The 23,058-nt window shown below is 42.4% G+C and overlaps 1 protein-coding gene and 1 long non-coding RNA gene across 5 annotated transcripts in view; one reads left to right on the forward strand and one right to left on the reverse strand.

The window, feature by feature from the left end:
* The window catches only part of LOC129736585 (uncharacterized), a 29,000-nt gene extending 21,623 nt beyond the window's left edge, over positions 1-7,377 (forward strand). The window contains exon 3 of the long non-coding RNA XR_008733391.1: positions 3,617-7,377. This is a non-coding gene — a long non-coding RNA (uncharacterized LOC129736585). The remainder of the gene's footprint in view (positions 1-3,616) is intronic.
* The window catches only part of RORA (RAR related orphan receptor A), a 384,590-nt gene that overhangs the window by 19,105 nt on the left and 342,427 nt on the right, over positions 1-23,058 (reverse strand). For 2 of the 4 annotated variants that reach the window (XM_055717422.1, XM_055717423.1), the window contains 3 exons: positions 10,866-10,951; positions 2,472-2,613; positions 430-825 (listed from right to left, as the gene is read on the reverse strand). In XM_055717422.1, the coding sequence (XP_055573397.1) occupies positions 430-825; positions 2,472-2,613; positions 10,866-10,951 (624 nt within the window). Of the gene's footprint in view, positions 1-429; positions 826-2,471; positions 2,614-10,865; positions 10,952-21,763; positions 21,917-23,058 lie in introns of those variants that run through there. The other 2 variants (XM_055717424.1, XM_055717425.1) reach the window with 2 other exon arrangements.

A 23,058-nucleotide genomic window follows, 5' to 3' on the forward strand; every position in this document is an offset into this window, starting at 1 on the left:
CATATTTCCCAGGTAATGGGTGAAGAGCAGAAATAAAATCAGCCTCATCACTTTTTGTTAGAAAATAATAATAAAAAAAGCGTATAGAGGTAATGCAAAAGAACATAAAATGTTCAAAAACAGCCTGCAAAAAAAGAAATACTGTCTGTTTGCTCAACACTAAAAATAAGCTTGTTAAACAGTATTCAAAGGGTCCTATTACAAGAACTACTAGAGCTGATACCCCAAGCTCCTGGTTTTTTTAGTCCAGTCCCATAAAGTGTTCACCGAGTACCCTGAGCAGGGTGTCGTGCACTTCACAGAAGAATGCCCATCCAGGCTAACGGCTGTACTGAAGCAGCATTCTTGCTGTCACCTGGCTAAACGTGTCACTTTAATCCAAAGGGTACTATTAAGACAATTACAATGGAAGCTTTTCTCTCTCATTACCTAATTCTGCCATGGACACAGTTGGAGAGGTCTCCCCATTTGTAAAAGAACAATAAGGGAAGAAGCCCGATGCTGGTGTGTAGTCACATATTGGTTCTGGTTTGATTCCATTAATATCAAGACCCGACTGATCTGGAGAAGGCTGTATGTCTAAGTAGAAGCTGCTAACTGCAGAGTCTGCTTTGCTACCTTCAGGGGTATGCCCATCAATGTAATTACTGAGGTCATCATGTAGCTCTGTTAACCCATTGGTGGTGATATTGTATGTTGGTGTTAGTGGTTCTGCCTCTCCTGGTTGCTGCTGATGATCTCGCTGCTGCTGCTGCATTCGATGTTTCTGCACCTCCGCGTACAGGCTGTCCCTCTGCTTTTTTGACATTCGACCAAACTTTACAGCTGAAATACAGACACACAACATGTTACATCTCAACAAATCCACTGCTGCATTTTCATTGTCTTGGGTCTTTAAATGCTACGTGGAAGGACACGGTGTAAAAGGCACATCAGTGGGATGGGCAGAGCCAAGAATCACTGCTGTCAGTTACAGGTACAGAGCTGCAGCATCTGCTCTTTAAAAGACCGTTCTAACACGCTACTTAAACAGACCATTAGAAGTCATTGTTTTAGCTTAATTCATTAACTTTCCACTTCTATATTGAAAAAAATTTCTTTTATATGTCCACCAAAGTTGACAGATGCATCTCTTCAGCATTCAGATCCTACCTAGAAAAGCAGAAGATGAAACAGAATATGCTGTCCTGAGATAACGGTCCAGTTCCTACTAGTGTATGTTCATACCACAGAGTAAACTTGGAGTTAGGTATAACCGTGTGCAGTCTATCTCACGGAGTACCTAAAGCAAGCGCTGGTGTTAGGACTGAAGCACACAGGAAGAACCTGCTTTCCATGCAGCTTACTGTGATAAGCAAGAATGATTATCTGGTGAATTACTGTTAAAAATATATGCGTGTCCGTGTGCACGTGCACATGTGTGCGTGTATCTCTCCATAAAATTATTACTACTTTGAGAAGTATTAATGTGAAGCATAAGCCAGAAGCAAATGGTTTGCAACATCCAGGGGATTCCTAGGGGCCTAGTATGTGATTTCGAGGACCTGTATTTGCTGTAAAACCTCATTGCTGAGGAAGGTGACTACCAGCTTGTACTTTTCTACAGAAAAGCAAACATGTTGGAGGGAACAGTGATGACTTGATCACCCATTTCAGGTTTTCACTATCATGTCCGATAAAAATATTAAGGCAATGTAATTCAAGAAGTAAATGCAATCTGAAAACAATCTCCTTCATCGGGCCTCACGTACACAGAACAATGAACGTGTGTTTGTAGAACTTGTAGCGTTGCAATCACTACGGCAGGGGAAAAGACTGAGTCAGATGTTCAAACTGGGTAAGCGATGGCGGCTTGGTTCCATCTGCGGGGGCGGCACCAAGTGTCAGCTGCGGATCCAGTTCTAACCCAGTTATGTAAGCTTCCATTTTACAGAGGTGGGTTTTTGTCATTATACTAGGTGCAATTTTGAGCTTAATATTAACAGCACTGGAATGCACTTTCTTTGTGAAACACATTCCTATCTTTGAAAAATCACTGCGCTATTTTCTCTTTGTGTTTTTTTCCATTATTCATTATATACATTTAAGCTTCCGTATTGTGAAACGGTTCTGATCTGTACCAGTACGGCAATCAATGTTACTTGCAACTATAGTATGTCACTTAAACTGGAATGAACACATACAGAAAATATTAACTGCATCTTCAAGAAGTGACCAGAGGCAAAACTCTTAACCCGGGAACTGCAATACTCGAGTAGGAAAAAAAAAAAATCCAAGAACTTCGTACATGCCTCGATTTATATATATATATTTATGTGGATACATAGCAACATAAAAAAACCACTTGATGGTCTCAACTATCATCCCGATGCACAATTAACTTTTAAATTCTGTGTTGTTTTATTTGAACACACAGTATACTAAACATTATTTTACTTTTTGCGATTAAGCTACGTGCTAGCAGAGCTTACCATCTCGAGACATCCCCACAGCAAGGCATTTCTGTAATCGACAGTGTTGGCAGCGGTTTCTACTGGTTCGGTCAATCAAACAGTTCTTCTGGCGAGGACAGGAGTACGTAGCATTGCTTTGCTGACTCCTTCTGAAAAAGCCCTGTAATAGAGTTGCAAAATACAAGTCAAGAAGCTGTTAACTGATGGAGCAAATAAAGACTCTGAAAGGTAGCATGCCTAACAGAAAATAAAGTTCAAGTGTACTAAAGTCAACTAAAGGAAGTTAAGAGGTTGTGGGTCTTTTTTTCTCTTTTCTAGAAACAAATGAAAGCCCAGTAACTAGCTGGGAACAGTTCATTAAAAAAGTGCTATGCCACATAAAGGAATTATACGCTTTTTCACTGATTTTACACATCCCATATTACATATGGTACACCAGTTCTTTCCAAATGAGATAAAACTAATCCTAGACCTAGGTTTCCTTGATTCCCTGTCTTTCCTGGGTCAGCACCGATCTCCAAAACAGGGAGGATTCAACAGCTGCTACCCTGTTCTGTTCTTTGGAGCTGACAACGGCAGGCTCTGATGTTCAGCCTCACCAACATACGTATGTGTTTAAAATGCAGAACGTGATGCTGAGCAGTTCCTTCTAGAAAGAACCATTTTTAAAAATTATTTTTCTTGGTTTGATGCTAACTAATGAGGTTTTATTCAGCTTGGTGCAGGATTTAGATTTTTAAAGATGGGGCAAGCTAAAACAGATTTTCTGTATTATCTCTTTTCTGAGTCAACTGCAATGGGTAGACCCATCTCCAAAGGCAGTCAGGGCTGGAAGGTTACGCAGGAGTTACAACTTAGTCCTCACCATCAGAATGGTGCATGTTATTAACCACTATGCCAGTTGTTTGCTTTGAAGTTCATTTCATCTTTTTGCCACAGACTGTCCAAACATATGCTTGTGCATGTGTAATACCTACTTCACAAGGATTCTGCAAAGATGTAGTCATTCTAAAGAGGCATTTGAGATCAGTGAGCACAGTATTTTAGTTTTATGGTGCCACATAATGGATTAATTAACAGCGCTGCAAAGGAAATACTTCCTCAGAAAGGCTGGGCACCTTTTAATTAAAGCTGGACTTTAACCAAATTTTATTTATTTGAAGGCCACATTCTGGAGTTCCTCGGCACATGCACACTCTGTCCAGACACCTGGTGAAATAAACAACAGGAAGGACTTCGCCGTGACAAGTAAGAGACTTCCCAGCAAACTTTCCGCTGACAGGAACATGGCAACACACGGAGATAAAGCCCCCCATTCCACCTTACAAGGAGGGCACCAGTCTTTGTCCATTACGCCCCTTTTATTAAAGCTTTAATGGGGAAGCACAGAGTATAAGAAAAAGAGGAACATGAAGATGCCTGTCTTTAATCCTGTTCGCCTGTACATTATTTCTCACTCATTTATCCTGGTCTTTGCTTCTATATGATTGAACTTTCAACTGCTTTTTAATATTGGCCAATAGTGAGGTGATCATCACTGAGACTGAAAGTATTGCACATATTGAGCTCTGAGTTGCATCTCATCCTAAAGAAATCCTAAAATACCGTGGAAATTTCTACCATTCCAACACCATGACTGATCCCTCTGGAGGACCAACTCTGAGATAAGCAGACGGCTCAATTTCCAGTTCTGTTACCACCCTTAGCGGACCCTTTCTTTCACTCCAGTGCAAATACATCTGCAAGTGCAGTGCGACTCACTAGAAAAACAGGATTGGGATCGGCCTGATCAGTGACTTACTGATCAAGGTCCTGCATCTCTGCATTACCAGTCCCTTAAAATTTCAGTTCTCCAAACACTTTTAACAGTTGCACTGAGTGACATGCTCACATATGAACTGTATGAAGAAGTCTCTGCCACCACTGAGATCCTGAAAGTCAGGTTAATCAATGGGTAAAACAAACCTGGGCCAATAACCCCAAAGATCTAGACATTTTCCTCTAGCCGAGATGTACACTGAGTCTGTACTGCCAGTTTGGCATATTTCTCTTTATTAAAAATAGTCTTGTCAAGCTGAGGATTATTTTTAGTATCATAATAGAGAAAATACTGGGCTTTTCGCTTTTCCAGATTTTCCCTAGAGACACAGCTGCTTAATACATTTTAGTGGACCATATATCAGCTAAGTTACAGCTTGAAGCAAAATTTTCAATAGAGCAGAGTTGCCTGGAACTGGGGCCTTTAAAAGCACTTGCACTTTACAAACCAGAGATGTAGTAGAGTGCTTTTAAGAACAAACCCTGCAATGCTACGTGGGCTTGCTGAAAACATCAGCAGTAGCTAAAGGAAAAAAAACCCCTTGCCTCAAACTTCAGAAATGAATCTAAACTTGTCCAGAGCTCAGAAATACACGCATCTGGGATGTGGGATTGAACTGACAATGAAGTCAAACGGAGGGTTTTTTACTCTCAAAGTTCTCCTACACTGTTGTCATATACTTGGGAGTGTTCAAACCTCTTGGTGGTCCTTGGACCCCCCACAGCCTTACAAGACACATGGGGAAGCCCCTATTACAGGAGCCTTCTCTAAGTAAATACAGTTTCTTCCCAGGTTGTTTCTTCACCCCTTTTATTAGAAGAAGAGAAGGTGAGACTCTATATTCTGTTGTTCTATTTCCTCGCTTTTGCCAGAGGCACAGAGCTAGCTGTAATTTTTCCACCAGGAAGGAGGAGGTGGATGCATGCATGGTACACGTGTATACGTTCTGGCATTATGCAAACCAGCCCAGGCCACATGCTTTTAATTGCATACATGTTCGCAACCCTTATTTCACATTCAGACGATTGCCTAATGGGCCACAGGCAGAGCGGACCCCTCCTGATCAAACACACGAACCCAACCACTGCTGCACTTGAGAGGTCACTGCGACGGCCGGCAGGGTCCCAACCCGTCTCTGGTAGCGAGTGCCCAGAGCCCTGCCTCCTGCTGATGTCACTGTAAAGATCCAGCTGGTTTTGATGAGGCATCATTGAGCTTTGCATGTCTCCCTTTTTATGTAGATGTGTTACCACAGTGCCAGAAGAAGAGCGGAGCAGATTACAAGCCATAGCTTCATCTCTGCATTTCAGACTCCTATTTATACACAAAACAATATATGGGTTTTCAAAAGCTGCCAAGAAATCAAGTTTGGGGAAAAAAAGGGCACAAGAACTTTTCATCTGCAAGTCAGTTTGAATAACAACTTGTTAAAAAGAACTTTGAAATGTAAATAGCGAAGTCTATTAATAGTTTCAGTAACTTCCCTGCTCGGTGGCTCAGTGTTACCGATGTTTGTGCCTCAGCTGGCTCCTGAGCTGGGGAAGAGGCCGTTGTGCTGCCCTGGTGTCCCAAACGGCACCGCACAGACGCCCTCCCCGCTGCGGCGCAGGCTGAAATGCTGATCTCATGTTTGGTCTTTCGACAAATTTTCATTTAATGAATTGATTCCTACAGTTCATTAACATACCCACTTCCACTTCTGTATACACATATGTCTTAATTAGCTGCTCATTGGCTGTTTAATTACAAGAAAACAGCTGACAGCTGCCTTGCTGCATCCTAGTGGCAGACGTTTTGGAATGACTGTATGCAAGCCTGTGACAACAAAGGCTTATTCATAATCCCATGATTTATGGCTAATACTTAAAGACTTCCACGTATCATTAAGTTTTGCAATATTCTAAGCAATTAACAATTAATTGCGGGGGTCATTCTTTTACTGTTTTGTAAAGCAAACTAACACAAATTTTCCTCAAAGAAACATCAGAAAAATACGCTGCCATATGAAAGGCAGGTGAACATTAAAATTGGACTTTTAACTCTTTTATGACAGTGAGTACATATTTTAGTTGTAAAGGGAGGAGAGTGCTGCGACAATATTGTTTAATAGACTTTGTTAATGAAGTATTGATAAAAAAGTTACAGGATGACTGAAAAGAGAGGAAAGATGTTCAGGTTTACATCTGTAATAAAGGCAGGCGTGAGACTGTTCCTCTGGTTATACAAGGCCCCTGACCAGCCCTTTCTGCAACATGGCTCGTCTCTTTTCTAACATGTTTTGCTTGAAATGGGCTAGGCAAAAAACTAAAATACAGAAAAACTTCAAAAGCATGAATTCAAGGTAAATGTTTGCTACACCAATATAACACTCCACATTTAACAGAGTAATGAGAAACCAGCTAGTGAAGAAAGCGAAGTAACAAACATGGACATTCCTTGTAGTTACAATGACCAAGACCACCTCCGGTCTTGAAAGACACGAGACAAAAGCCAGCACCTATAAACCTCTGAAAATGTGTGAGCCGCCCTGCACGGGTGGTCTGATGAGACCGGCTGCGTACCGCCAAGTAGGGAGGGATCACCCTCATGCGTTTGTGGGTTAGCTGGGCATGAACTGACATTATTGATGGCAAAAGCCAGTAACTGCATCTGCAAATTAAAAGACATAGTTCATTAATAAAAACTTAATGTCAAACTAAATGCTTTGCTATGTCCTTTTGAAGCATTCATGTGTTTTCTGACAATGCTGAACTGATTCAGCTGTCAGCCATGAGAAAAGAATACGGGTGTGTACAAACCAGCCTCCTTTCTCAGCATGGTCCCCCAGAGCAAAAGGCTGTTTTCAGGCTCCTGCGGCTAACGGCTGAGGAAGGGCTCCATACAGGTACTAGTTTTTTTCAGTAGTGCTACTACGACAGTATTATTTCCAGTCTTACACAGGAGAATAAACTTTCATTCCCGAGTCATGGTACAGTCTTGTGTCATTCTTCACCCGTGCTTCTGAGTAAAAGTCTGATATGATTAATCGCATCTTCCCTTTTCTCCCATTATATGTTGTATACTGGATATCAGCAATGAGTGGATAGAAAAAAACACCTCTCTTAAAATTTATTTTATTTATAATAAGCCACCAGAGCTCTCCTACATGAATTATAAAGCAGAGCCTGGTTCAAAACTTAATTTTTCACTGGGGAGAAAAAGAGGTCAGGGTGTTAAACTTAATTTTTTAAAGGCAGATTCAAATTCAGCTAAATAAGTTGATGGGTTGGGAGTACTCGGCGATGTCTGTGCAAAAACACAGCCACCAACCTCATAAAAACAGCGAGTAACATTGTATCAAGGCAGGAAATGAAAACTTCTCAAGAAACACTAACTGGCTTAATTACAAATCTTCAGTGCTAGTTATGTGAAACACAATACAACAGCAAAAGCTGGCTGGAGAACTTTCAGCTGCGTGGAATGCAAGGGTCACAAACCTGCAGAAGAGCACCAGGACCAGCAAAAGTCACTTTGACAAAAGCTTGCCAATGATTTTGTATGTGACACAGATTAGGATAGCAAAATAGCTCTTGGCAACTAAAATGTCACTTTAGGTTTTAAATCAATTCTATTTCTGGTGGTTAGTTTTATTTACATGGTAGCACTTAATATTACTATTAAGTAACATTAAAGCTCACACCAAACTGGAGCGAAAAACGGTGAGAGCTGAAAACATCCCACTTTGCTGCTGCGGCTGCCGCTGTTGCTGCCTGTAGATCATTCTTGACAGGCCAGGCTTGAGAGGGCAGCAGCACATCTGTGCGCTTCTGATGACTAAGGGCCTGATCCTGCCATCTGATGCACATGGATGGGTTTGCAGCACCTGTGCAGAACCTCACGGATTTCTCTGGGACTGTCTGTGTGCAGGACATCAGCTCCAGGAATCAGAGCACAGGACTGGGAAACCAGGGCTTCAGAGCAAGGTACTTTTTACAAGGGAAGGTTCAGCATAACATGAAGAGCAATGTAAGCATGCTCAAACCTGCCGAGATCACAGCCACAGAAAAGCTGGGAAAAAAACATACCCATACACACCTGGCTCATTTGGCAGAAGCCAAGCTATGCCAACCGCTTCGCCAGCCAAAATAGTTCTGTTGGGTGAGACTTTGTTGACATTACCGCGGAAGAGCTCAGCACAAACAAAATCCATCTGCTACAGTAGGACATTTTAACTGCTGCCTAGGCCATGATCATTTAAACTCTTCCTGTGACCTGTGCCCACTAGCACTCCCCCGTCTATCACTACCTGCAGGTCACCTGGGCCCTGGCATGAGAGAAGAGTGTCAGAGCTAGCTCCCTTCAGAAAGGGAGATAACTTACTTAACTCAGTGGATACTCACCGGCTTTAAAATTCTGCCTGAAATTGTATGGCTGGAAAAATTTATTCTGCTACTCCAAGGAAAGGAGAAAATGCCTAACTTCATTCTCTGGGCCACAGTCTTACTCATGCACGCTCTGCTTTCAAGGTGCCAACGGGTTCCAGTGTGCTGAGCATACTTGCCTGCTTGCCTTCCCTTCTGCTGTCTCCCTCCTCCTGGCCGTTCTGGTGGGATTCTCAGAAGCAAACCGAGGACTGCACAGAGCACCCGGAGAACTCCATTTATACAGAATTTGAAGGAAGATAATTTGTTCTAAAACATACGGAACTGCACACGCATTCCTCACTATCAGGCTAGCATCTGTTGTCCTGACTGCTGGAAGTACACAAAGGACTTTTCTCCTAATAACTCGCATTTGCATTTATTCCCAGGAAAGCACAGTCACTCTGATGGAGGATGCGGATACGTCTGTGTCTTGCCCGCAGTGCTAAGTGCCTACCAGCTACATACTAACAGCTGTGACTGCGAGTATGCACTCTGTTGCTTCCTTCTGCATGCAGCCGTGCTGCTGCTTTTGGTGGGGGCTCTTCTTGCGTACAGGGCTTAGGAGAAGGCAAGGCCAAAGAACTGTGTGAAGGTGAAGCAGAAAATAATACGGCTGGCAACTTTTCTTTTCTTTGGCAGCCTGCTCCTGTTCTGCAACCAGCCCAGTTGAGAAAGGCCCGTTTTCTGCGCATACGAGCACCAGCACTACACTAACCTCAGTCTGCTGACAATGATGTTCATCACAGATCTTGAGGCAGTCTCTCAGGTATAGTGGTCCCAGACCATTTAAGGATTAAAGAGGTCTCAGACCTTGAAGGTAACTTGATGCTCTTTGACAAGACAGGCATACAGCAGAATTCTCACTGCAGATGTCTGCTGCTTCACGCAGTTGAAATTTGACAAATGCCGCTCAACTACAGAAAGCTGAAACCACTTTATTATCAACGCAGTTTTCGTGCATTTCTTGCATTTTCCACAGCAACAGCAGTTACAAAGAGCAGAAGGTGCTGTCCTGTACCATTCTACCATTCTCAGATTTATTTTTTTACCTTCCTTCTTACCAATGCTTCTATGAGACTGAGAGAATGTGTTAATGAACCACATAATAATAATAATATATAATATTATATATATATATGATATATAATTATAATATATTATATAACCAGCACAAACGCAGAAGAAATCTCTGTAATGGGAAAGCAAGGGAGTTACTTTTGGAAGATGCGTGGTAGCACCAAGCGTGTCAGGAGAGCAGACTAAAAACTGTCATAAATATAAATTCTTCACACCTAAAGTGTAGATTAAGGGTAGAAAACCTATCAGCATGGGATTGCAACATGTACGTACATGAGGAAAGCAACAAGCTAGAGCACAGCTGTGCACAGTCTCATCCCAAGCTAGCACTGTAATTCTGTACTGCTGATAAAATGAGTGATTAGCTTCACAGCACTCTGGCCTAGTGTTAGCGTTGTCAGATTTAATTCTTGGTTGTGAGAGACAAACTAAACAAAACAGAAATGCTTCTAGCGTAATCCTTGTTCACCCGAGTAACTGAAGGTACAAATCCAGGAAAAAAATCTAAGCCGAAACCTTACACAGCAATGGCTGCACTGCAAGGAGTAAGCACTGCTTCCAGCAAGACCTGAGTATTCCTAAATGACCTGAACACTAGTAGCATGTGCTGTTTGCACAACATGATGGTCCATGCCAAACAGAAGGGATCTGTAACATGTAGCAGATTACAAAAGAAAACTGAAAAGTTGGAGAGTTCTTACATATTTCAACACAGCTTCTTAGCAAGTTACAAAGCAAAAATGGAGAGGGAGATTCAAGAAAGCCACAAACTCCCTCTCAAGTGAATCCACGGAACAGATTCTTTGTGGTATGCTAGAAGCAGATCATCTTTCTGTAGACAGTTTATAGCTCACACAGCAGAACTGCATCATTTCTGAAACGTGTCCCAAAATTTGGGGCAGGCTCTGTGTGTGTGTGTGTGTGTGTGTGTCAGAAAAATGCTCTATTTAAAACCCAAATAAAACTCGAGATTCCCCAATTGCTTCCATATTCTTTGAAATAGAATCCACCAATCCAACTTCAATGCAATGCTTGCTCTTTAGAAGAGGAAGGAAAATAATCGCTATCAAAAGGCTAAATGCTGTTTTAAGACTTAATATTTTAGAAACTTACCTTGCAGCCTTCACATGTAATGACACCATAATGGATTCCTGATGATTTGTCTCCACAGATCTTGCATGGAATAATTTCAATTTGAGCTGCAACAGAAGCACGCAGCCAGTTAATTACATTTTCTTTTAAACACCTTATAAAAGCATTCCCTGATCAGCATTTGTACAGTGAAAACTAATAACCTGCTAAACATTATACTGCATTAACTATTCATTGCTGAACTGCAAGGGTCCCCTAGAGCTTTGGACTAAATTATGGCTGCTCATTATATAATAGCTTTTGGGTTATTAAAATGGGTCATTTGAGAAGGTGTTTAAGAGCCCACAAGAAGGCTAGAATCAGCATTTCAAAGCCAAAAAGAATAGGAGAGTTCACATTTTGGCCAAAGAGCTAAGATGACACGAGAAAGGTTTCTTCCAGTCTTATTCATGCGAGATTGTAAAAGGTAAGTTTAAAGTTTGCCCTGCCTGAAAATGACTGCAGCGCCTATACCGGAGGCTCACCAGCACGCCACCCGTGCACCGGGCTGGCCAATCCTGAAGAGAAGTAACAAGGCAAACAGCAACCATGTTTTACATGAGAAACCCAAAATTCACGTATCTGAATTATCAGGACATGTTTGTGTATAAGCTACCGCAAAACGAACAAGGGAGGAAAAGGCAGCAGCATTCCAGTCCAAAAAACAAAGGAGTTGGTGCAGTCTGGAAAACGCCAGAGGGATATATGACATGAAAGCCCTGATTTTTTAAACTGCACTTCATACACAGAAAGCATACCTACTCCATTTGGGTCAGTATGTGGAAGAACCCGCACCTATCTCTAAATCACAGCACCTTCCCACACGGATACGCGGATTTAAGAAGGGAGCCCTGCATGCTCAGGAATACCTCATCAACTGCCTCTGGAGTATATGGCTGCAGTCATTTCGCTAGCGAGTCTTTTTGGATAGGACCGGTCTGAGGCAGTGCCACAGACCAGCAGCCCATGTTTTACTTTTGCTTGCCTGTGCTCACACAAAGCACAGGCTCTACACATGAGGCAGGTGATCACAATATCCCAAGAAAGCCTTTTGCTGCAGTTGGGTCAGCGTCAGGCTGTCAGTTCTCCTGAACCAGCTTAGCCCCAACAGGAGCACAAACGCAACTCTTGCTGTGTCTCTAACTGTGACATATTAACCATCAGAAGTGCTGCTAATCTCCTGCGAGGAACTGAAATCTGTTCACAAGGTGCCCGATTGTCTCTGAGAACTTTTATTTCACCCAAGTCTATGGCTACCCAGGCTGTGACAACCCACAAAATAGCGTCTAATACTGTTTTACAATGCATTAGCTTAACTTCAGTTGTACTCCTAAGGCTGCTTTCAAGAAGTCATGTCCACTCTTAGCAACACTGCATTTTACAGGCCATTAAACCTCTAACTGACTGCTTATTATTGAACAAGAATCATCTACCAATGCTGCTGCGTGCTCCACTTCATTGCAGCCCTACATCACAGTTCAGCATCAGGCCAAACCTAGAAGATAACTGTGAACTAGAAGACCAGAAGACTTTTAGCATAGCACTGACTGTGCTAAAATATTTCTTCACAATATTCTCTAGATGACATCAAATGCAACAGTGTGAGCAGCCGAGTAAGCAACCGAATAGCATCCATGTGCTCCCAGGAACCCATCAGCAGCTCAGATGCTCTGCAGAGGAAAGCAGAGCCCAGCAGCTACGGGGCAACCCTGCTTTTTCCCTGGCAGTTCCGTATCAGCAGCTTTCAAAACAGTTTCATACAGCAGGACACCACTTGCATCTGCTTCCATCACAAGGATCTTTGCATTCTCAACCTTTAATCCCCCACCTTCCCTGCAGCAACAGAACGATAGGCTGAAATTAAAAGGTCTGTTTGGGACACTTAAGGAAGGAAATACTTCTTCCCTGCAGTCCTCCAAAAACTGTTTTAATTTCACTTTGCTCTCAGCTAACACATTAAACACAATGGAGCAGGAAGTGAACTAATAAAAGGGAAAAATAAAGTGTATGCTATTTTATTAATGTGTTACATTAATTATTACTAGAGCATCATATGTTTACGAATAAAGCTGCGAGCAGAAAGGGTAGCATAACCCCACTTTACATCAACAAATTGGACAACAGAGTGAAATTCTCAGAAACTCAAAATTCGTACAATGAGCAGCTCGGATTCAGAGAGCAATCCTGCGGGCAAGTTCTGGAACAAACCTACCAACTCCCAGTCGCGCCTTTTCAATATATGATTGCTTTTCTACTCTGCTACAGTGAATCAGCAGCCTTCTCCAACGCCTTTGACAGGGTCGTGACAAGGCTTATCTCAACAGCTACATGGCAATGTATTCTTTACATTTCACTCTTACATAGGATAATTACTGCCTTATTTTGAACAGGTATGATATAATTGGATCTTGTTTATCTACAATCTCCAGCAGGTTAGTTAAATCACCCATGAAGCCTGTCTATACAACCCCTATTTCTTAAGCAACAGGACATTTGCAGAGTGTTTCTGAAGGAACGTAACGTGCCTTCAAAGTGATGGCCTAAAGCTAGGTTACTAATAGTCTAAAAGGTGCTGTAATTAGTCCCAAACGCATTTTCCAGGGTGCTTTACTGTTAGAACAGAATCTCCACAGATTCACAGGCTCCAGCTGTGCCCGCGTTTGCTGATCGACCACTATGTGTGTGAGCAGCCACACCAAATTTGGTATAGCTTTAGAATTCCAGATTTCCTCCAATTTACTACATCTTCAAGGTACTTCCTTCCAATTAAGCAGGCAGCACTTAAAACTTCAGCTTATCATTTCACTCTGAGATACAGGACACTGGGATGAAAGTCAGAAGCATAAACCGCCTGGCACTGCCACCACCAATGGTATTACAAATTAATGCACGGAAAGACATCAGATCAATTACTGCTCCACGTGGTTGCCCTTGCGAATCAACTCATTGAAATGGAATCCCTGTCACAAGTTCATACACTTTCCATATAGCATGAAAGGACTTAGATACTTTAAACTTACTAAATGCAAATTGCCTGTGCCAAGATTATGCATTTTTCTTACGAGGGTGAAAATATTTTCCCCACTTTTAACTTTGACATGCAAATATGTACTTGCTAAAACCTTGTTCTTATGCAAACAAGGCAGGTGGGAAATATTTTTATATGTCAAGAATATGTTCCAACTTGGTTTCTCACATTCCCAGAGTTACTTAAAGCTTCCTACTGTGCTCACATTAATTGTACCTGTTCTGTGCTTACACATTATTTGTATGGTATATTTTCCAAGATTATATAAAATACTCTAATTCATGCTTTAGACTAGAATTAGCCTAAATTACAGTTTACAATTTCTGTCTCCTGGGGTGGTGCTCAGGCTGATTCTGGTTCATGCATGAGCAAATTATTTCCCAAATATGAATTGCAGAAAAAAATAAACTCTTGTGGTTGCTTAGAAACCGCTACAGATACCCAGGTGACAGATGTAGTTTGTATTCCCAGATTAAAGGCCTAAGAATCTTTCACACCCTGAAATAACAGTGCTTCGGAATACTACCGAGGATGCCCTGTGCCAAAGGAGCAATGAATAGGAATAAAAGCCCAAACAAACCACCAAGAGCAACAAATGCAAGCTCAAGCACAGAGACCCACCGTAAGCATCGAACAAGTTGCTACAGAAATGGCTCCCCAGAGAGAGAGGTGACCACTGAGAGCCGGGGGTGGTCATCGCTACGAACAGATGTCAAACACAAGGCAAACCCATCTCCAGAGGAGAGGGCATCTGACATCGACTAAGATCTCTCAGTGTATATGACTTTAACATGTCGCTATTCCTATCACTGGAATGTCTGGCAATCTTCCTACTGCTGGAACATCATATGATCTTCATTTCACAGCAGGAAAACTGAGCGCGGACTCCCGTTTACTCAAAATCAGACAGAATAAGAATGTGAGCCCACGTATTACATGGAAAAAAAGCCTGTGTTTTCCCCCTGAACTTTTCTTCCTCCTCCATCCACTGTATCTTCACTTGGCAATTGCCTGAAGCAGCTCTGGTATGCTTAAATTACACGATGGCCTCCACCTAATTCCTAGTGAACGTGCCTACCAGACAACCAAAGCAAGCACCGAACGACATCTTTTGCTGGCATCCAGAACAGAAGAATACATCTTATTGCCTCCTACTCCCGGCTTCACTTCTTTCCCCAAATCTGGAACAGTTTCACTGGGCTGGCCTGCCCTTCTCAGCCTCCCTCCCGCAGCCAGCCGCTCCAGACAGCCTCTCCCTTTTCATTAATTCCCACATCATGAAACGCTGCTTTATTCCTTGTCCGGTTTGAGCAGTAGAGGAGGAAAGGAATCTAACTCTGTGCTTGTAAGGAAATGCTCTGCACAAGCTCATCACAATCTTTAGTATCTTCTAACTCCTTGGGCAGTCTCAAATCAGGCCAAGAGCCCGTACAGCCAAGTAAAGCACAGGGCATCTTCCCCCCACTTCTGCCACTTAAGTAGAAACTGAGCCTCAACACAGGAAAGCATATTACCAGCCCACCCCAAAGAAAAGGTTTTTCAAAAGAAAAAAAATTATTTTCCAAAGACAGAGGTTTTTTCCTCCCCAGTAGTGTGTCCAAATGTTTGTCTCTAGTGAATTAACTGTCTTGGGGTAGAAAAAGGATTTTCCCATTCCTCCACCTGCTTTCACAGTGTTATTTTGCAGTCATACACTCACACAGATCACATTATTTTTTCCAATTCGCAACAGGCATGAAACTTCAGATTTGGCACCCTGGGAAGGGCTCTTCAATGGAAGCAAAACTCGGTCCCCTTTCCTGCCTTTTAGGTGAGATTCACCTTGCTGACCTGAGCTATCTTGAAAGTTGGGTAATTAGCTACAGTTAATTGCCTTGTCTGCTTCTAGAGTGATGAGGAAGGAAGGGAAAGAGAAAAAGAAAGGGAGGGGGGAAGAGAAAGCAAGAAGGAAAAAGGGAGAAGGGTCATGACTCATCTTATTCGAGACAAGTGAGATGAACCCCTGAGTGGAGATACCTCCTCTTCACTCACCAGAGAAGGAATTTAATGATACCTTAATTACAAGCCTAACTTTTAGAAGGTGAAAGTCAGGTGAATCCTACTGCCTCTTACTATTTCCGAATTGAAAAATCAGAATTTTCTGGAAAGGAAACCCTGAGTACACCTGTCCCCTCCCGTGGTACAGATGGTCCCAATCACTGTGTACGCTGGCACCATCGAGGCGAGAGCATTTCTATGGAGCTGCCATCACAGCTCCCACCCGGCAGCTCTCAAGGCAGCAACATCAAGAAATCCCAGGTACACACGTTCCTTTTTTGCTCAGCAAAGACAGACTCCAGCACACACTGGTTAGTCTGCCAGGTCAGTCTCTGTTCCTTAAACCCCCTACGTGCGCTGAGCATCCTTCTCCAATCCACTGGCTTTCTGAGGAAAGCACCTGACCAAAATTGCTAGCTGAACCGAGGGCTGTGGTGAGGCTGGGTGTGCCGAACGCACAACAGCCAGGACTGCAGCTGGCATCTCCTGGGTCTTGGCATAAAGCTTAAGAAGTCATCCCTTCTCTGACTGCAAGGACGGTTTAAATTCCTTTCCCTGAACGCGGCTCGCCTGTCCCCCCAGCTTCACGGGGTATGTACAATTTTGCAGCTAATTCAGAAGGGCTTTGAAATGAATACGATACATCTACAAATTGGGCTAACCTGCTTCTAAAGGGATGCACTTTGTGCCAGACATCACTGCTAGTGCTGTTTGTAAGTATATTGATTAAATTAGGAGGCATACATATTCACTGACATATTCATACATATTCATCGACTCAAACAAGGGTGCTGCATGTAATGTGGTATTTAAAGCAACATGATATCTGATCACAAACTGAATTAACAAGGAATGATTTTACTATATAATATTCTAATCTTCCTGCATTTTCAGCTTCATTACCTAAATAATTTGCTCTGTCATGTATCCTAAGTAATTTGAGCTGGCTGCAAATTACTTGCCTCGGAACACCTGCAGCTTACCAACCCTGCAGTTCTACTGAGCTGAAAGCCAGTGGCAGCACAGCTCTGCCCATTCCATCAGTACACCACATTAAGTGACCATCTGTCCACTCATATATATTAAAATACTTAAACGCCATGTACTTCTAAGGATGAGTGCTGGTTGGTAGATGTCTGAGGCATTTTTAGAGCACACAGTGTTTTGATCAAGAGCCGATGGAATTTACCTGCCCACTCCCTGTGTGAAAGGTCTGTTTAATCCATACACAATCCCCACCGTAATGGCACTCTGGCCATGAGCACGCCCCGCTGGAGCCTGCAATGATACAGCCGGTAACACGGAACACCCGAGAAGAACTAACAAAGCCCGATATCCAAGAGATGTGTGTCTCACAACTGGCATTTCTGGGGTGCAGTAAGGTTGAAATTCCAGCAGAAGCCTTCCCAGCACGTGGGCCACCCCCGGCGCCTTCCTCTCCCTTACAGATTCCCCTATCCATAGCTGAGCTGGGGCTGTGCGGTGCTGCTCAGTGCGGTACTAGCCGGGCATCTTTCTGGGCATGCTTTTCCATTTGCATGGAACGTGTAGGAACACATCTTGGGGGCTGCTGATGCTCTCAAGCCTGGCTGAAATGGGTTTGGAAATAAGGAGCATCAGGGTGATGGGCAGAAAACCAGACAAACACAAACAACCTCTCCAAGCCTCGTTTCCTTAGGAAATCACACTAGTAATAAAATAAAATAAATACTGAGGTTATGCTGGTACAAATCCTTTGAAGTCTGTGGGTGTGATGGGTGGAGTAGAAACGAACATGGCCACCAAAGTATTAATTAAAAGTAAAGTATGAGCAACACCTCAAACACACAGGGCAGAAATGCTGCAATGCCAAGATAGATCTTTGGGGCTGAACACAGCTGGATCCCTCTTAGTAGGTCACTTGATACTGTGCAGCGCTCCCTAATGCTAAAAACATTTGGCTTCAAAGAGTATTAAAGGAGATACACGGTAAACAGTATGGAACAGCCTGAGCACTTTTTGGGGCTTGTAAGACTTCTAAGAATAAATCTGAATTCTTTCAGCCTGTGTTACTGATGTGGACACATCGAAGGGAACAGTGCAGTACGAGCTCATTCTCATGCCAGGATCACTGACATTTATGTTTATTGTTTTTCTTCAAGCCAAGAAATTTTATTTACATGACTTTTAATTTAAAGAACTAAAGCTTTGATATTACATGAGGCACTGGCTTCGACAAAGACACCTTGAGTGCCTAATGAAAGAAGCTATATGGAAAATTGGTTGAATTCTCTAATAGACAAAACTGCTTCTGTGAAGTTGTTGTGGTGAGGTGTCCTTGTATATTTTTAATGTTATACTCAAATAGAAAATTGCTGAAAACACTTAACAGACCATCATAATATTCTTAACTATTATAAAGAAAAAAATAAAACAAAGAGAAATCCCAAACAACCAACCTAAGACTTCTGCAAGTGTTTAGGAGTACCAACAAGCTAAAAACCACTTTCAGGTTTTCAGAGGAACTCTGAGAGATGATGTTTGCTCCCTCTCAGTCATGTGTGCAACACAAAGTGATTTTTATTTTCCTTTTGTGTAACAGCTGTATTTCTCTCCGCTGCCTTGGCTTTCTCCTTCCAGAAACAGTCACACTCTTTTTTGACCCAGCAATGCAGCTTGGTATCTCCACATTTGTATCACTGAGCAGCTGAAGGCGTATTTTTCCTTGTACTTTTGAGGCAAGAAGTCTGGCCATCTAGTTTGCAGCTGAAAGCCAGATGATTTGATTTCCCTTGTTGAAGGAGTGACAGAGACAACTCTAGCTTGGGACTCTGGTCACATCATGAAACCAAACCACAGACCAAACTATAATATCAGACCACTGAACTACAAGCCTAGGCTCAAAAGAATCAAGACTACTGCATCCAGTGTGTTCAGCTGTGCAGGAGCCCAGAGAAGTGGTTCTTTGGAATCAGTCTCTCGTTACTTCCCAGGGCACAGCTAGCATCTCCCCAGTTTGGGAAGGCTAGGGACTTCTGAAAGCTCCAGCTTTGTTACTACTTTCATGAACTTAGATCAAACACAAATTAGAAGGTGGCTGAAATATACATGAAGAGACGTACACTGTAGCAAGATAGAGAATAAGGATACTCTTTTGAGAGGATAAAATGAAGGCAAAACCACAGCACCAACTCTGAATACAAATTCTGTCCTTTCACAGTGGAGGAGAAGATTCATTCACTAGAGACACCACCAGGCACAGTAACAAGCAACAGTAACCAAACTTTGTGGCAAAGAACACGGGAAGAAGGACGAGAGAGGAGTTGCTATGCAATCTCCTACGCATTTCAAAACCAAACCATTTGAAAGCCACTTTGATTATTTCAATATGATCAGAAGAGACTTTCAAATTTGATAAACACCAGGTTTTGTCCCGTAATATTTTTGACTTCTCATTTTCTTTCTCGGTGACTCAGGTGCTTATGAACAAAGATTTAACCATTCCCCCATTCCACCACCACCACCCCCCCCCAGCTTAAAATTAACAGTAGTTATACTGGTTGTGATGAACACAGTTTGGAGTATGATTAATGTGAAGACTAGGCTAAATGCAGTTCTTGTTAAATAAAGCAATTCAGAAAAACAGTTTTTCACCAGAAAAGAAAACACACTGACACGGCAATCAAGTGACTCTCTTCAGTGAAAGATAATACAGTTTTAATCAAAGCCCTGAACTGCATGTCAAGAAATAGATACTATAATCTTCATTCTAGTGCTGAGCTGCTGTGTGAGTGGGGACGCTAGTTGGTGTCTCATTTGCTCTGTCTACGTAATGAGGATAATCATTCTTTATGTCTACCTCTATCCACAGCTATCTTTGGTGACTGCTTACTTACTGCCAAATCTTGGGTCTTGGTCTTACGACCCAAGCAGCTAGCGTGCAGACCTCCAAACACATCTCCAGTGTTTTGCACTGCTTAGAAGCTGCCAGGAAACTATACAACGGGACTGCTCCTCGGCTGAGCCTTCTTAGTTTCCTTTTTCAGCTTTTAAAACCAAAGCTTACAGGTTTAACAACACAGCTACAAAACACTGCTCTTGACAGAATTACACAAAACAGAAGTTTTAGAAGTTTTCTGTGTGAGCTATTACCACAGTAACTGCCAGCACTGACTTCTTCCACTCGGATTTGCTACTGCACTTAGTAAGCAGCAAGCCAGCGCCTGCATCAGTCCTCGCTGTATGCTTCTACAGGCTTCTAGAGTTCACTCAGGTTTTGACATCCCCAGTTTCTTCCTACAGACAACCAATAACCTGGGGTGTTTGTGAAGGGGAACACCTGCAGTGGGGGCACAGGCACAGTTCTGCTATGATACAATCTATATCGTGCTGGTATAACATACCAATGCATATTGTCTTGTCAAACAAAAAAAAAAAAAAAAAAAAAAAAAGAAGAAGAAAAAAAGAAGTGACCTGGTAGGCCAAGACACATGTGCACCTTGAGGCAGGGAAAGTGCCCTTACACACCCTATCACACTGAGGCTTCTCATAGCCCTTGTGATTTATTTTTCTCTTAGGAAAAGCACATCTACTGATTTCTCCTTCCTGATGTCTGTATGTTGGTCTTTCATTTCAGAGTATTAATGGAGAGGAAAACAGATGTTGAAATCTGCAGGAGAACATAATTCAGAGTACATTTATTTGCTGTAGCTAGCTGGACAATACTAAATGCATTCTCCCTCCTCCCACCAAAAAGGAACCTGTACCAAAAAGCTTAAATATATTTGTACTGCTGTCCAATTTCCCAATTCTCTGGAAGAAACTATTAAAACTTGATAGTAATAAAGTCTTTTAATAACGTAGCATTTCAGAGTGAAAAATCTGTATTACCTCTGACACTTGCTCTACAGATTAATGCACAGAGCCCCCATTTTATATGAAATTTCCTACTCTCAAGTGTTGGACCTGCCCTTCTCAAGAAGCTTTCTGGAATTCGTTGACTCCAGCACTGCCCTCTCAGCTTCTTTTCTTGATTAAGTATACTGGCTTAAGGGAACATCTCAACATCTCTGTTTACCTGCTTGCAGTAGGAAAACCAAGAAGAACTTCCCAACCACTTGTCAATTTTAAGCCTCACTTCAGCAAGTCAGCCACAAGTATCACAGCACAACAACCTTTACTTGAATTATTTTTCATAGATTGCAAGCAGTCTTAAATGATCAACACTTCGAAGGTAATCATTTTAGTCCCTACTACAAAAAAGCATAGTTACTGTATGCAGGATCATGAGAGTAACTTAGTTGCTAGCTAAATTACACTAGCATTCATTAAGGAAAGATCTTCTACTAGTTTTTTAGGACAGTGGTAAAAGGGTACTTAGAGAGTCTTAGATGTCTTTTTATACAACATGAAACCCCCGTCATTCCATTCTGCTAAGAGGCTATGAACATTTGTGCTACCCAATTGCAAAATTACATGTCAGTTCAATGGTCTCATTAGGCTATCTACCAGCACAAATCAAATGACACCTACAGTTACTAGATGAAGAAAAACACACCTGGGAAAGGCTAACCGCTTGCAACATAGTGTCAAAATTATTAACAATTTCAACTAAATTCATTAATAAGGTGACAGGCTCCTGAATCCTTAAAGGGACATTAGGTCAGTGAGACTACAGCACCTCAGCTAACTGTGGATAATGCTGCAATTTCATTCCTTCAACTCATATGCACGTAGCTTTCAGATCAAGCATTAATACTTCCCGATACTACTACTTACAAAGTTGTCTCTGATTAGCAACCCATCACTACCACACGTTCTCTGTCACCATACTCACACTTTCCTTTATGCTTACTCATCGGCCAAATCAAGTTCCACTTCAACAGCTCCCCAGAGACAGCAACAGTCAGGTTGGAAGAAGGAATGTGGAATGAACTCAGAAGAGGTAACAGAGCAGGGGGGAACCCAGTAAGGTAAGCGTCCCTCTAAACAAGGTGTCTGTCATGATTCGGCTTTGTCCTGCCATTTTTCCAGGCTGCACAAATTTTATTGAGGGTCTGCCCTCTGCAGAAATTTCAGGATGAATCACTGTGTGTACTGAGAAAAGGGACTTTGCACGATGAAGTTACAGCCAGGCAAACATGGCTGGTGCAGAAGCCACTTCCTCACAAGAGGGCTGCACTTTGACGAAAAAACACCCAAAACCTCAAGTTACTTCTAGAAGAAAACGTTGCAGGGGAAAAAAAACCCAGACTAGAAACTCCATCATTCTGAAGTGACTGCATCTGCATTTTTAAGATATTTTCTTTTTCTTTTTGGCTGTACATGAATTTGATGTCATTAAAAAGGCTTCCTTTGATGCTATATGCCAAGTAGAATCATTAGTTTCTCACAAAGGTGCGCTTTAAATGTCTAGTTTAAATTTTCATTTTCAGATGATTCATCTAAGAGATGAACAATAACAACCAAAACCAACTTCAGAACTCTAAACAGTAAAAAGCCTTTTAGCTGCACTCACTCCTTTATTAACTCCCTCCAACACCTCCTTTCTGGATTCGCATGGCAGCCAACGCCAAGCATGAATTCTGCAACTCCTCCTGCGATACACAGCTATGGGAACAAAACCACAACCAGAGTCCCTCAAACCCCACACAAGAGGTGCATCTGAAGTCTGTATCCTGCGTCCTTCTAGCTGGCACAGGGTCGCTTTTTTCTATCCAAGGATGCTTTCCGTTGCCACTGCTGCTACCGTGTATGTGGTGTTTTGTCACAGCTCCTCTCCACCAGTCCTCTTCAGAGGCCATCAGAGGATTAGTGAAACTGAGGGGTGCTCCAGGGGAAGCCACAGCCTCAGCCAATGTAGCTCCAGCTACTCCCCTAGGTTTTGAAAGGGGGAGCACAAAATAGATCAATTATACCTGTGCTTCCTCCACCTAAAAGAAAAATGTCACTGAAATCCAAGAACAATGATTTACATCCCGTATGTGTTTCTTGGTACATATTAAGACACTAGAAAGTACAGACACTACACAGACTTACAGCCTGTTTTGTGATGCAGGGTCAAACCTCTGCTGACCAACCAACCATGTTTTTTCCTCTCCAAGAAACATGCTCCTTTCAGCCCGGTCCCAT

Source organism: Falco cherrug, chromosome 7 (assembly GCF_023634085.1).
Source record: "Falco cherrug isolate bFalChe1 chromosome 7, bFalChe1.pri, whole genome shotgun sequence".
Classification (NCBI taxonomy): Eukaryota; Metazoa; Chordata; class Aves; order Falconiformes; family Falconidae; genus Falco; species Falco cherrug.